The sequence below is a fragment of the Staurois parvus genome, unplaced genomic scaffold, assembly GCF_062004578.1.
Source record: "Staurois parvus isolate SC_StPar_1 unplaced genomic scaffold, SC_StPar_1.0 ptg000719l, whole genome shotgun sequence".
Taxonomy (NCBI): domain Eukaryota; kingdom Metazoa; phylum Chordata; class Amphibia; order Anura; family Ranidae; genus Staurois; species Staurois parvus.
Genome location: NW_028318515.1, coordinates 1,446,426 through 1,459,287, shown reverse-complemented (window position 1 = coordinate 1,459,287; position 12,862 = coordinate 1,446,426). Strand labels below are relative to the sequence as shown.

Below are 12,862 nucleotides of genomic sequence, written 5' to 3'. Positions count from 1 at the left end.
GGCCTCCACTCATCTCTATGCCCTTGGAGGACCAGAGCGACGTCAATACACCACGTCTGGTTCCGGAGCCTTGTAAACAAGACCAATGTTTTTTTAAAGCACTAGGTCAATGCTATTTTTGATCTAATGCTTTACATGGTAGAGGAGAGATGGGGGGTCTTATTGACCCCATGTCTCTCCATAAAGAGGACCTGTCATGCTTATTTCTATCACAAGGAATGTTTGCATTTTCTTGTGATAGACATAAAAGTGAAAAAAAAAACATTTAAATGGACAGTGTAAAAAAAAGTAATAAAATAAATTAAAAAAAAAACTGTTTAAAGTGCCCCCATCCCCACGTGCTTGTGCATAGTGGTGAACACATACTTAGCCTACACCCACATATGTAAACGGTGTTTAAACCACACATGTGAGGTATCGCCGCGAACATCAGAACAAGAGTAATAATTCTAGCACTAGACCTCCTCTGTAACTTTAAACTGGTAACTTGTAGAAATTTTAAGGCATCACCCATGAAGATTTTTAAGTAATGTACTTTGGCGCCATTCCATGAGCGCGTACAATTTTAAAGCATGACATTTAGTCAGAATAACTTCATCTTTCATATTTAAAAAAAAATTGGGGTATATATTGTGTGTTTTTTTTAACTATTAAAGTGTATTTTTTCCCCAAAAAATTGTGTATCAAAAATATATTAATATTTAAAAACTGTATATTTCAATTTCAGTTTTTGACCAAGTTCATCCTGAATTTTTGTTTTCGGCGCCAGAATTTTAATTTCGGTGCATTGCTAATTCATTACATTTACCTATTGGCTGAATCAGTATAACCTTCCTTTCCAAAAACTATACCTGTGAAATGACTTGTTTGAGCATCAGCAGTGGATGTCCATTTAACATGCCATACTCCAGAAACTGTGGCATGACATCATTGGCTTCCTGCATATCATTGGGCTCTGGGATAGTTTCTGTACATAAAAGAACATTGTACAAAATAAATCAACCTAAACACACATCTACAATTACATTTAAAGTATAACAAATAACTAATGCCATGCTTTTTCTTTTTTTTTAATACAGTTAAGGATTGGTTAAAACCCCTGCAGTTTTCTTCCTATTTGCAATGTGCCATTTAGGAGATTTTCCTTCACTTCCTGTCCTGTATTCTGTGAGCAGAAATCTCTTCAAAAAGAGGACACCAGAACAAGTGGCTCATTTGGAAGATTTCCCCTCTATTCCTGTTCTACTGTCACCAGGACAAAGAAATCTCTTTCATGGGGACACAAGCAGATACAATATGGCAAGCATATACATTCTAAATAAAAATTTAGTGTACAGTTCGCACAGCTGTGAAAAACAGTATACTACCAAGAACTTAGAAAAGCACAATATATATTAAACTCTGTGTGCTCAGTAAACAATTCTTCAACAAAGCTTGTGTGCAATTTGCCCGTGTTCCATAGAATTCAGTATATACAGTATACACAGTGCCTTGAAAAATTATTCATACCCCTTGAAATTGTCCACATTTTGTCATGTTACAACCAAAAACGTAATTTATTTGATTGGGATTTTATGTGATAGACCAACACAATGTGGCACATAATTGTGAAGTTGAAGAATTAATTTATAAATCATTTATAAATGGTTTTCAAAATATTTAACAAATAAATACTAAAAGTCACTAATGATTTACTAACTGCTAAAACCAATGGCCACTACTCCATATTCTTACTACTTGACCTCTCTGCGGCTTTTGATATTGTTGACCATCCCCTCCCTTCTCAAAAAACTCCACTATCTTGGCCTCCGAGACTCTGCTCTCTCCTGATCCTCCTCCTACTTATCGCATCGCTCATTCAGCGTTACCTAAAACTCTGTCTCCTCCTCTCCACTTCCTCTTTCTGTAGGGGTCCCTCAAGGTTCTGTCCTTGGTTCCCTTCTCTTCTCCATCTACAGCTCCTCCCTTGGACACTTGATAAACTCCCATGGCTTTAAGTACCATATTTATGCTGATGACCCACAAATCTATCTTTCTACTCCTCACCTCACTTTTTCAGTCTCCTCTCGCATTACTAACCTACTAAGTGACATATCAGCAAACTCAATCTTTCCAAAACTGAGCTCATACTGTTCCCTCCAGCCCATGTCCCTTCCCCTGACTTCTCCATCAAGATCAATAACACAATCATCATTCCCTCCCCTCATGCCAGGGTACTAGGTGTAATCCTAGACTCCCATCTGTCCTTTCAGCCCCAAATCCAATCACTGTCCAAATCGTGTAGACTTCACCTCCGTAACATCTCCAAGATACGCCCGTTCCTAACCACGGAAACCACTAAGCAACTTAATTCACTCTCCCTGGTTATCTCTCACCTTAACTATTGCAACGCCCTCTTCATTATCTAATTATAGGCTATCCCCTCTTCAGTCTATCATGAATGCTGCTGCCAGACTCATCCACCTTACTAACCGTTCCATATCTGCCATCCCTCTCTGCCAATCCCTTCACTGGCTTCCCATTGCCCAAAGAATAACATTCAAAACATTAACGATAACATACAAAGCCATTTATAACTCTGCACCAAATTACATCACCAGTCTTGTCTCCAAATATCACCCAAACCATCCTCTCTGCTCCTCCCATGACCTCCTGCTCTCTAGCTCCCTTGCCTCCTCCTACCATGCCCGTCTCCAGGACTTCTCCAGAGCCTCCTCCATCCTCTGGAACTCTCTACCCCAATCTATCCGACTACTGCATACTTTGCCCATTTTTAGGCGATCTCTGAAAACCTATCTTTTCAGAGAAGCCTATCTCGCCTTCAGCTAATAACGGAATCTTCTATTCCTCCCATCAGTTCATCCCCCACAGTTATTACCTTTTGTACCACCAGCCCCTCCCTCTCAGATTGTAAGCTCCAAGGAGCAAGGCCCTCCTAACCCTCTTGTATTGAACTGTATCCTTGCTGTATTGTATCCCTTTATAGTGTAAAGCACTGAGCAAACAGTTGGCACTATATAAATCCTGTATAATAACAATAATAATAATAATAATAAATATCTGAAAAGTGTGGTGTGCATCTGTATTCAGTCCCCCCAGTCAACACTTTGTAGAACCACTTTTCACTGCAATACAGCTGCAAGTCCTTTTGAGTATGTCTCTTCCAGCTTTGCACATCTAGAGTGACATTTTTGCCCAGCTCTGTCAGATTGGAGGGAGAGCGTCTGTGAACAGCAATTTTCAAGTCTTGCCACAGATTCTCAATTGGATTTAGTCTGGACTTTGGGCCATTCTAACACATGAATATGCTTTGTTCTAAACCATTCCATTGTAGCTCTGGCTGTATGTTTGGGGTCGTTGTCCTGCTGGAAGGTGAACCTCCGCCCCAGTCTCAAGTCTTTTGCAGACTCTAACAGATTTTCTTCTAAGATTGCCCTGTATTTGGCTCCATCCATCTTCCCATCAACTCTGATCAGCTTCCCTGTCCCTGCTGAAGAAAAGCATCCGCACAACATGATGCTGCCACCGCCATGTTTCATAGTGGGGATGGTGTGTTCTGGGTGATGTGCAGTGTTAGTTTTCCGCCACGCATAGCGTTTTGACTTTGGCTGAAAAATTAAATTTTGGTCTCATCTGACCAGAGCACCTTCTTCCACATGTTTGCTGCGTCCCCCACATGGCTTTTTGCAAACTGCAAATGGGACTTCTTATGGCTTTCTTTCAACAATGGCTTTTTTCTTGCCACTCTTCCATAAAGGTCAGATTTGTGGAGTGCACGACTAATAGTTGTCCTTTGGACAGATTTTCCCAGCTGAGCTTTGGATTTCTGCAGCTCCTCCAGAGTTACTAAGGGCCTCTTGACTGCTTCTCTGATTAATGCTATACTTGCCCAGCCTGTCAGTTTAGGTTGATGGCCATGTCATGGTAGGTTTTCAGTTATGGCATACACTTTCCATTTTCAGATGATGGATTGAACAGTGCTACATGAGATGTTCAAAGCTTGCGATATTTTTTTTATAACCTAACCCTGCTTTAAACTCCACAACTTTATCCCTGGCCTGTCTGGTGTGTCCCTTGGCCTTCATGGTGCTGTTTGTTCACTAATGTTCTCTAACACAGCTCTGAGGGCTTCACAGAACAGCTGTATTTATACTAAGATGAAATTACACACAGGTGGACTCTATTTACTAATTAGGTGACTTCTGAAGGCAATTGTTTCCACTAGATTTTAGTTAGGGGTATCAGAGTAAAGGGCGCTTTTACAAATGCATGCCACACTTTTCAGATATTTGTAAAAAAATTTGAAAACCATTTATCATTTTCCTTCCAGTTCACAATTATGTGCCACTTTGGGAGGGACCTTACGTGCTGACGTCACACCGCCGTGTCCATGGTCCGGAATGGTGGCCATCTTATGAGCTGCTTCTCGTAGAACCATTGGCTGTCTGTGACGACGCCTGGAAGACGGGTGATCTGTGGAGTTTTGTAGCACACATCGAACGCAATACTTTTTTGGTTTTCTAGTGAGTGAATTGTGGTGGTGGATTCACGCAAGGAGATTTCACTGTTTGATCATCTGCAAAAATGAACTGCTACTAGTTTGTTTTTGGACATGTCTGCGCACTGAGCACTCCGTTTTGTCACAATATATTCGCTATATGGTGATGATATAGCAATTGATTAGCTAAGATTAGTAGGTTTCACTACGACATTTGATATACAGTTAGGTCCATATATATTTGGACACAGGCACAATTTTCATACTTTTGGCTCTGTATGCCACCAGAATAAATTAAAACTAAACAATCCAAATGAAGTGCAGACTTTTAGCTTTAATTCAAGGGGTTGAACATAAATATCAAGTACAAATATTAGGAACTGCAACAGTCCTTCCATTTTCAGGGGCTCAAATGTAATAAGACAAATGAATATAATCATAAATAAAATGTTCATTTTTAATATTTTTTTGAGAATCCTTTACTGGCAATGACTGCATAGTGTCTGGAACCCATGGACTTTACCAATGACTGGGTTTCTTCTTTTCTGATGTTTTGCCAGGCTCTAACCGCAGCTGTCTTCAGTTGTTCTTTGTTTGTGGGTCATTCTGCCTTTAGTTTTGCCTTCAGCAAGTGAAATGCATGCTCTATTGGGTTGAGATCAGGTGAATGACTCGGCCATTGCAGAATATTCCACTTCTTTTCCTTCAAAAGCTCCTGGGTTGCTTTTGCAGTGTGTTTTGGATCATTGTCCATCTGTACTGTGAAGCGCTATCTAATCAACTTTGCTGCATTTGGCTGAATCTGGGCTGACAGTACATCTCTAAACACCGCAGAATTCATCTGGCTGCTTCTGTCTTCTGTCACATCATCAATAAACACCAATGACACAGTGCCACTGGAAGCCATGCATGCCCATGCCATCACACTGCCTCCACCCATGTTTTACAGATGATGTTGTGTGCTTTGGATCATGAGCTGTTCCAAGCCTTCTCCACACTTTTTTCTTCCCATTCTTCTGGTACAAATTATTCTTAGTTTCATACTCCAAAGAATGCTTTTACAGAACTGGCCTGGCTTTTTTAGATTTTTTTTGGCAAAGTCTAATCTGGCTTTTCTATTCTTCAGGCTTATGAATGGTTTGCACCTTGTGGTGAACCCTCTGTGTTTGCTCTTGTGAAGTCTTGTCTTGATTGTAGACTTTGACAATGATACACCCACCTCCTGGAGAGTGTCCTTCACTTGTCTGGATGTTGTGAATGGATTTTTCTTTACCACAGAAACGATCCTGCGATCGTCCACCACTGTTGTCTTTCATGGATGTCTATGCCTTTTTATGTTCCTGAGCTCATCAGTGTGTTCTTTCCTCAGAATGTACCAAACACTCTTAATGTTGCTGCTATCTCTCTGATGGATTTGTTTAGTTTTTGAAGCCTTACAATGGCCTGTTTCATTTGCATGGACAGCTCCTTTGAACGCATGATGTAGGTTCACATCAACAGATTCCAAATGCAAATACCACACTTAGAATTAACTCCAGACCTTTAACCTGCTTAATTGATGAAGACATAACAAAGGATTAGCCCACACCTGGCCACGAAACAGTTTTTGATTCAACTGTCCAATTACTTTTGGTCCCTTGAAAGTGGGGGGATGGCTATTCTTAAGAGTTGTAATTCCTAAACCCTTCCTCCAATTTGGATGTACATACCCTGAAATTAAACCTGAGAGTGTGCACTTTCAGCCCATAACCATTATATAACTATGGCTTGAATATGTTTTGGTATATACCTGAAAAACTAAAATTGTGACTTTGTCCAAATATATATGGACCTAACTGTATGTATTTATATTTTTTACTGATATTTATATCTCTCATGTACTTTATTTCTTATTTACCATTTGGTTTGTCGCCAATTGTTGTCCTAGCTGCTTCTTTCCTCTAAGCATTCACTTTATATTGTTGATCATGTGCCACTTTGTGTTGGTCTATCACATAAAATCCCAAAAAATATTAATTTACATTTTTGGTTGTAACATGACAAAATGTGGAAAATTTCAAGGGGTTTGAATATTTTTTCAAGGTACTGTAAATATGGGTCAGTCCCGTCAAATCTTGAGGATGACGACACTCTCAGAAGCCACTGTTGTGGGGTTTTATTGTAAACCGCTTTCCCGCCACCCTATAGCAGATATACTGCTACAGGGTGGCAGGGGTGCGCAAAATCACGTATATATACAGGGGGCGAGCATGAGCCCTACCCGCGCCGCTACTCGTGGCCTCGGCTCTCAATCACCGAGTCCTGGCCGGTGATTACTCGCCGGCACCCGGTGATCTCAGGGCATTACCGACGGAGGGAGAGAACTGTATGTAAACAATACAGTTCTTTCCCCTGTCAGCTCCTGCACACTGCTTTGCATGGCTCTGACTGTGTCCATTCAACTTTCACCCACCATCTCTTGTATTGACATACACATCACTAGATGATGCTAGGAAATGACTATTCGAGTAGTGTGTGTGTGTATATATATATATATATATATATATATATATATATATATATATGCACACTCAATCACCGAGTCCTGGCTGGTGATGACTCACCAGCACCCTGTGATCTCAGAGCCCTGTGATCTCAAAGCATTACCGACGGAGGGAGAGAACTGTATGTAAACAATACAGTTCTCTCACCTGTCTGCTCCTGCACACTGCTTTGCATGGCTCTGACTGTGTCCATTCAACTTTCACCCGCCATCTCTTGTATTGACATAAACATCACTAGATGATGCTAGCAAATGACTATTCGAGTAGTGTGTGTGTGTGCGAGTGTATATATATTGTACATATATATATTTATAGTGCCTTACCTTGGGTATCTCGAAGAAAAAACAGTGCACTGGAATTAGAAAACTCCTCAGAAATGCAATTAAATGAAACATACAGAATTGTGCGATAAACCTTCTGTAGGATTATTTTCTGAAATCACAAAATGAATTTTGAGTTGCTAACATGAAAACACAATTCAGCAGTGCATGATGTAAAAAAAACAGCATAGGGCTATCTCATCTTAACAAATGGAAGCATTGAGAAGTGGAGGTGTACCCTTTGGCAATCAATCAAGTGAATAATTTCACTAAGCAGCATCTTAGGTAGATACTATTTTATTACCATAGCGCGGATCCTGTTTGTATTTCTCAAGTCATTTCTTCTGTTTAATGTTTCCAAAGTTAGCACATCAATGAAGGGGGTGTTTGCCAATGTTTTTGAAGTTATGGAGAGGATGGCTGTCCACTCTGGACTTAGCTTCACCATTGCATGCACTACGGTGACTAATTTGATAATGTGATAGGTATTCATATTATCCTAAAAGTGTTACTAAACCCACAACAGTAAAATCAGTCTGTATATGCAGTAAAGCATGCTTGTTATACTCACTGTGGAACCTAAGGGGTTAATCCTCTGCATTGTGTGAAAAGGCTGTTTGATCCTTTCTTCTCTGTCCCTCCTCTTTTTGAAATGACCATCTGATACAGACTGAATCTGTAGTCACATGCACATGCTCAGTTTGGCCTTTATTGCAAGAGAGGGTATTTTTTCTTCTTGGGACAGTGCATGTGATCAGCACAGGGCCAATCAGCACTGCCCAGACAGTGGGTCAAGACTTTCACATCCTCCTAGAGCAGAAATAAAACTCCTCCTACAAGCTTTAACCAGTGATCTGCTGAAGTCACAAGACTGCTCTAACTGCTGATGAGAAAAAGTATTTAGCAGTTTATATTTACTAAAATAATTACATTTTCATGTTGTGTGTACTGTGGGAAACCAGATATAGTGAATGCAGGGTCCTGCTGGGTTTAGTATCACTTTAATTTACACATCCATTATGGATTCTTCTTTAAATATAGATAATGCCTGTATGTTTATAAAATTTGTATCTTTTGTTTTAGTCTACATTGCTGTTACTGACTCACTAGACTGGAGATAGGAAATTGCTTCTCAACCTACTTTACATCCTTTACGCTGAGTAAATAGAAAACTTAATTGCAGCGCTGGAATAGCCTCTCCACTTCTTGGGATTTATGATGTATTGTGTTTGGTTTTGGATGTAATACCCCATACAATGGTTAAAACTACTTGTGAAATCAAATTATTCTAGTCATTTTAACCTGTACTTCATTTTAAAATGCCCTCCATGACGGTTATTTAAAAAAACATGAATAGTCTTAAAAAAAAGTCCACTTGAAATTTAATCAGTTTGCCTTATGTTATTCAGAGTATTGTTGTCATTTCTAAATACAGACTGCAAAAAGTCATTTATTTTCTCTTTTTGTTAAAAGCTTTTAAGGCCATTATGTATTATCATTACTATCAAAAACTATAGCTCTGTTATTTTTTTTCTTTGGGTGGTGGAATAGGAGATCACCATTTATTTTTTCTCTTTCTTTCTGATGTTAGACTGCATTAGTCATATAATTCTTCACTCAATTCTCTTATGGCTTGTTTAAACAAGCAGTGCCCTCTGAAGAGGGGTCCGTAATGGATCACTTTTCAAAGAGTATTTGACAGGCAGCGAGGAGATGTTATATTGCCTTCTCACTGCTTTTCACCATTACCAACCTCCTCCACTGTGCCGCAACCACATACATTACACATGGTTGCGGCGTGGCTTCACTGAGTTGAATATGTTACCTGTTTTTACCAACCCCCAGCCGCAAGTGTAAACATAGCCTTAAAGCAGGAAAAATAGGAAACCCTTTCTTGTTATTTTCCCTCTCCCTATCCTTAAATTCTTAAACAGATGTGGAACATAAAGTTGTGTTGTGCAAAAAAGCCTACATCACCATAGCTAATAACTTTTGACCTAATATGTTTAACCACAGCTGTAGCTTTCAAATTTCAATCCATGCATGACCAGCTTTAAATTGGTGGGTTTTGTTCTGCTTTAAAGTGGAACTTCACCCTGAAGGGGAAGTTCCACTCTATGCCCTCCCACCCCCTCCTCTACTGTTTTTGGCACTATTTTTTGTTGAGGGCGGGGGAGCAGGCACCTGTCAAAACCAGTGGCAATCCATCAGAAGTTCTGACCCCCCCCCCCCCTTCCCCAACCTTCTGGTACACAAGGCAGCAGGACTATTCACTAAGCACAGCGCAATTCTTGCATGCACAGTGGGCAGCCAGCTGTGAAGCTGCAAGGAATCACAGCTGGCTGCCAACAGTAGACATGTCAATGCTGAGGACTGAAGACTGGTGAAGAAATGGTTCAGGTGAGATTGCACTGGACCCCTGGATGGGTGAGGGGCCTCTTATTAAAGTCAGCAGCTACAGGATTTGCTGATGATTTTACTTTTTTTTTTTCAAAAAGGCTGAAGAACAGCTTTAAGTGCACAACCTAGTCTATGAATGGTGGAAGCTGGCTTGAGTGGGTCTTATATCCTGTTCACCAAGCTGGCAGGCAGCACTGTATTGCAACTATCCTGTGAGTAGACAGCATCTTCAATGCAAAGATTTCCTCTATCTGCCCTGGGGAGGGACAGGAAGAGAAAGGAAATCACGCCAATGGGTCACAACATCCAAAATGATTTTGTTAAAGCCTAAATCCAGGTTTGATTTAACATTAAACAGTTAAAACAAACCATTTTCTTCATTAGTACATGCTACCGCTGTATAAACGGTATGTAGCGTCAGCTACACAGCTACAGGTGAAACTCGAAAAATTAGAATATCGTGCAAAAGTTCATTTATTTCAGTAATGCAACTTAAAAGGTGAAACTAATATATGAGATAGACTCATTACATGCAAAGCAAGATAGTTCAAGCCATGATTTGTCATAATTGCGATGATTATGGCTTACAGCTCATGAAAACTCCAAATCCATAATCTCAGAAAATTAGAATATTGTGAAAAGGTGCAATATTCTAGGCTCAAAGTGTCCCACTCTAATCAGCTAATTAAGCCATAACACCTGCAAAGGGTTTCTGAGCCTTTAAATGGTCTCTCAGATTATTACAAGCAGCAGTCTCCAGATTTATCTGGAGGGGAAAACGTCCTAGGGTTAACAGGTCAACCTTGTTTTCCTTAAAGGAGCATGGCGGTTTGGGACTTCCTAATCTCTTGGCCTATTTTCAGGTGGCTCAAATAGCACAGTTATCTTGCACTACGGCCAGGGGGTACGTCCCCCAGTGGGACGGGATTGAGGCCTTATCTTGTCGTCCCTATGCTATTGGTGCTCTCATGTGGGTTCCCAGTCGTTTGCGTCCTCCTATTCTGTGTCCTACGTTGTCCTATTCACTGACGGTTTGGGATAGATGGCGAGCTCGCAAACCATTCTTCTCCCCTTATACCCCTCTGGCTCCGGTATTTTGCAATCCCGAGTTTATTCCTGGCTTATCGCCGTCGGTGTTCCAATGGTGGGTGAATAGGGGCTTGCTATGTATCGGAGACTACCTGGATGGGCTTCGTCCTCGTTCACTTCAGTGCTTTTTGATAAAGTATCAGATGCCTCCCAGGGAATTGTTTCAATACTACCAACTTATCTCTTTTATCACTAGCAAACTCAAATTACTTTCAGAACCTTGCTCACTCACTCCCCTAAGAGGTCTCCTGTGGGGCAACTGGAATGATGAGGGGTCGTTTGTCCATTCTTTATGCTTCCCTTGTTGATCCACTCACGAAATTATCTTATATGACTCAATGGGAGGGGGATTTGAATCGCTCATTGGACCTGGATAATTGGCGGCAGGCAGCACATACTTTATCAAAGATTTAGATCAATACGGTTCTTATCGAATCCAACTATAAAACGCTACTTCGCTGGTATCTGGTTCCTACGCGCCTTGCTAAAATGTATCCTTCTGTATCACCTAGTTGCTTCCAACGCTGTGGACAAGAGGGAACTATGTTCCATATCTGGTGGAAATGCCCGGTAGTGAACACGTTCTGGATCTGAATGTTTAATTATATCTATTCGGTAACAGGAATTAATATTTGTAGATCTCCGGAAGCAGCGTTATTTCATTTGCTACCCGCTGACGTTCCCAAAAAATCGACTAAATTCATTTTATACCTCTGGCGGCACGTATTACCATAGCTAGAAGTTGGAGACAACCACTGATCCCGCTAGATGGGGTTAAACAAAAACTTAATTGGATAATGATAAACAATAAACTTACAATCATTGTCAATAATGATGTCTCTAGATTTGAGGTGACGCGGCAACCATGGATCAGTTATATTTCTATCTCTTAAAAGTACTGCAGCTGACTCTCCCTATCTCCTCTCCCCCTTTGGTATTCCTCCCCCCTTTTTTTTTTTTGTCATTTTGTTTTGCTTTGCTTTCTTTCTTAATTCCTTTTTCTCTTCTCTTGAATTGTTTGTATACTTTTGGTGCATTTCTGTTGCATTATCTGGGTTAATTGATTAATGGGCAGTTTCCTACATGGTGGAGATGGTGTTCTTTGTACATATCACCAATGTCTAATAATGTTTTTCTTTCATATCCTTAACTGTTCTATGACTACGATTGTGCACTCCATTTCACCATGTAGGTAGCAATTGCTACTATATTTTTGTATTCTACTGTATACCAATTTTTCATTAAAAAAATTGAAGTAAAAATGGTCTCTCAGTCTGGTTCAGTAGGAATCACAATCATGGGAAAGACTGCTGACCTGACAGTTGTGCAGAAAACCATCATTGACACCCTCCATAAGGAGGGAAAGTCTCAAAAGGTAATTGCAAAAGAAGTTGGAAATGAAAGGAGATGAAAAGAAAACAGGAAAGATACCAACACCCACGATCAACAGATGGCAGCTACAGGCTTGATATTCCTCCACCCCTTTATCCAAGCCCTTCGCCGCCACCTGTCTCTCTCAAGACCCCAAATTTTCCCAACCTCACCAAGAATGTCACACACCACCACCTGGACCGGAAGGACTTTCTGCCGAAGGGAGACCTGACACCGTGCATTCCATGTGAAGTAGCGGACCACTAGACAGACTAGAAAAAGAGTGTCAAAATCATAACCAGCATGGCTTTCTAATGCTCCATACACCCACTCTGCATAAGACATGCAGTGCAAGAAGGGGATATCCAGAGCCCTTCCCACCTCTTTATACACCTCTACGTTAAAGGGGCACTGAAGCAAGAAGTGGTCCATACTCTCCACTTCACCCCCACACTCTGTCCTCGGACAACCACGGTCATCCAGAGAACGGAACTTCAAGTTCCCCCTCACATAGAGTCTGCCGTGAAACGCGAGCCAGGCCTGGTCCCTAAATTTCAAGGGTATCCGTTCCAAGTTAATCAAGCGCAAACCCTCCCTCATAACATGGCCTGGGCAATCCTTCAAGGCCAGTGGCACATGAA

The 12,862-nt window shown here is 40.8% G+C and overlaps 1 protein-coding gene across 1 annotated transcript in view; it reads right to left on the bottom strand.

The window, feature by feature from the left end:
* DNAH10 (dynein axonemal heavy chain 10) overlaps positions 1-12,862 on the bottom strand; it is a 272,004-nt gene that overhangs the window by 235,515 nt on the left and 23,627 nt on the right. The window contains exons 7-8 of the mRNA XM_089653648.1: positions 7,365-7,473; positions 852-967 (exon numbers count right to left, since the gene is read on the bottom strand). Of these exons, the coding sequence (XP_089509774.1) occupies positions 852-967; positions 7,365-7,473 (225 nt within the window). The remainder of the gene's footprint in view (positions 1-851; positions 968-7,364; positions 7,474-12,862) is intronic.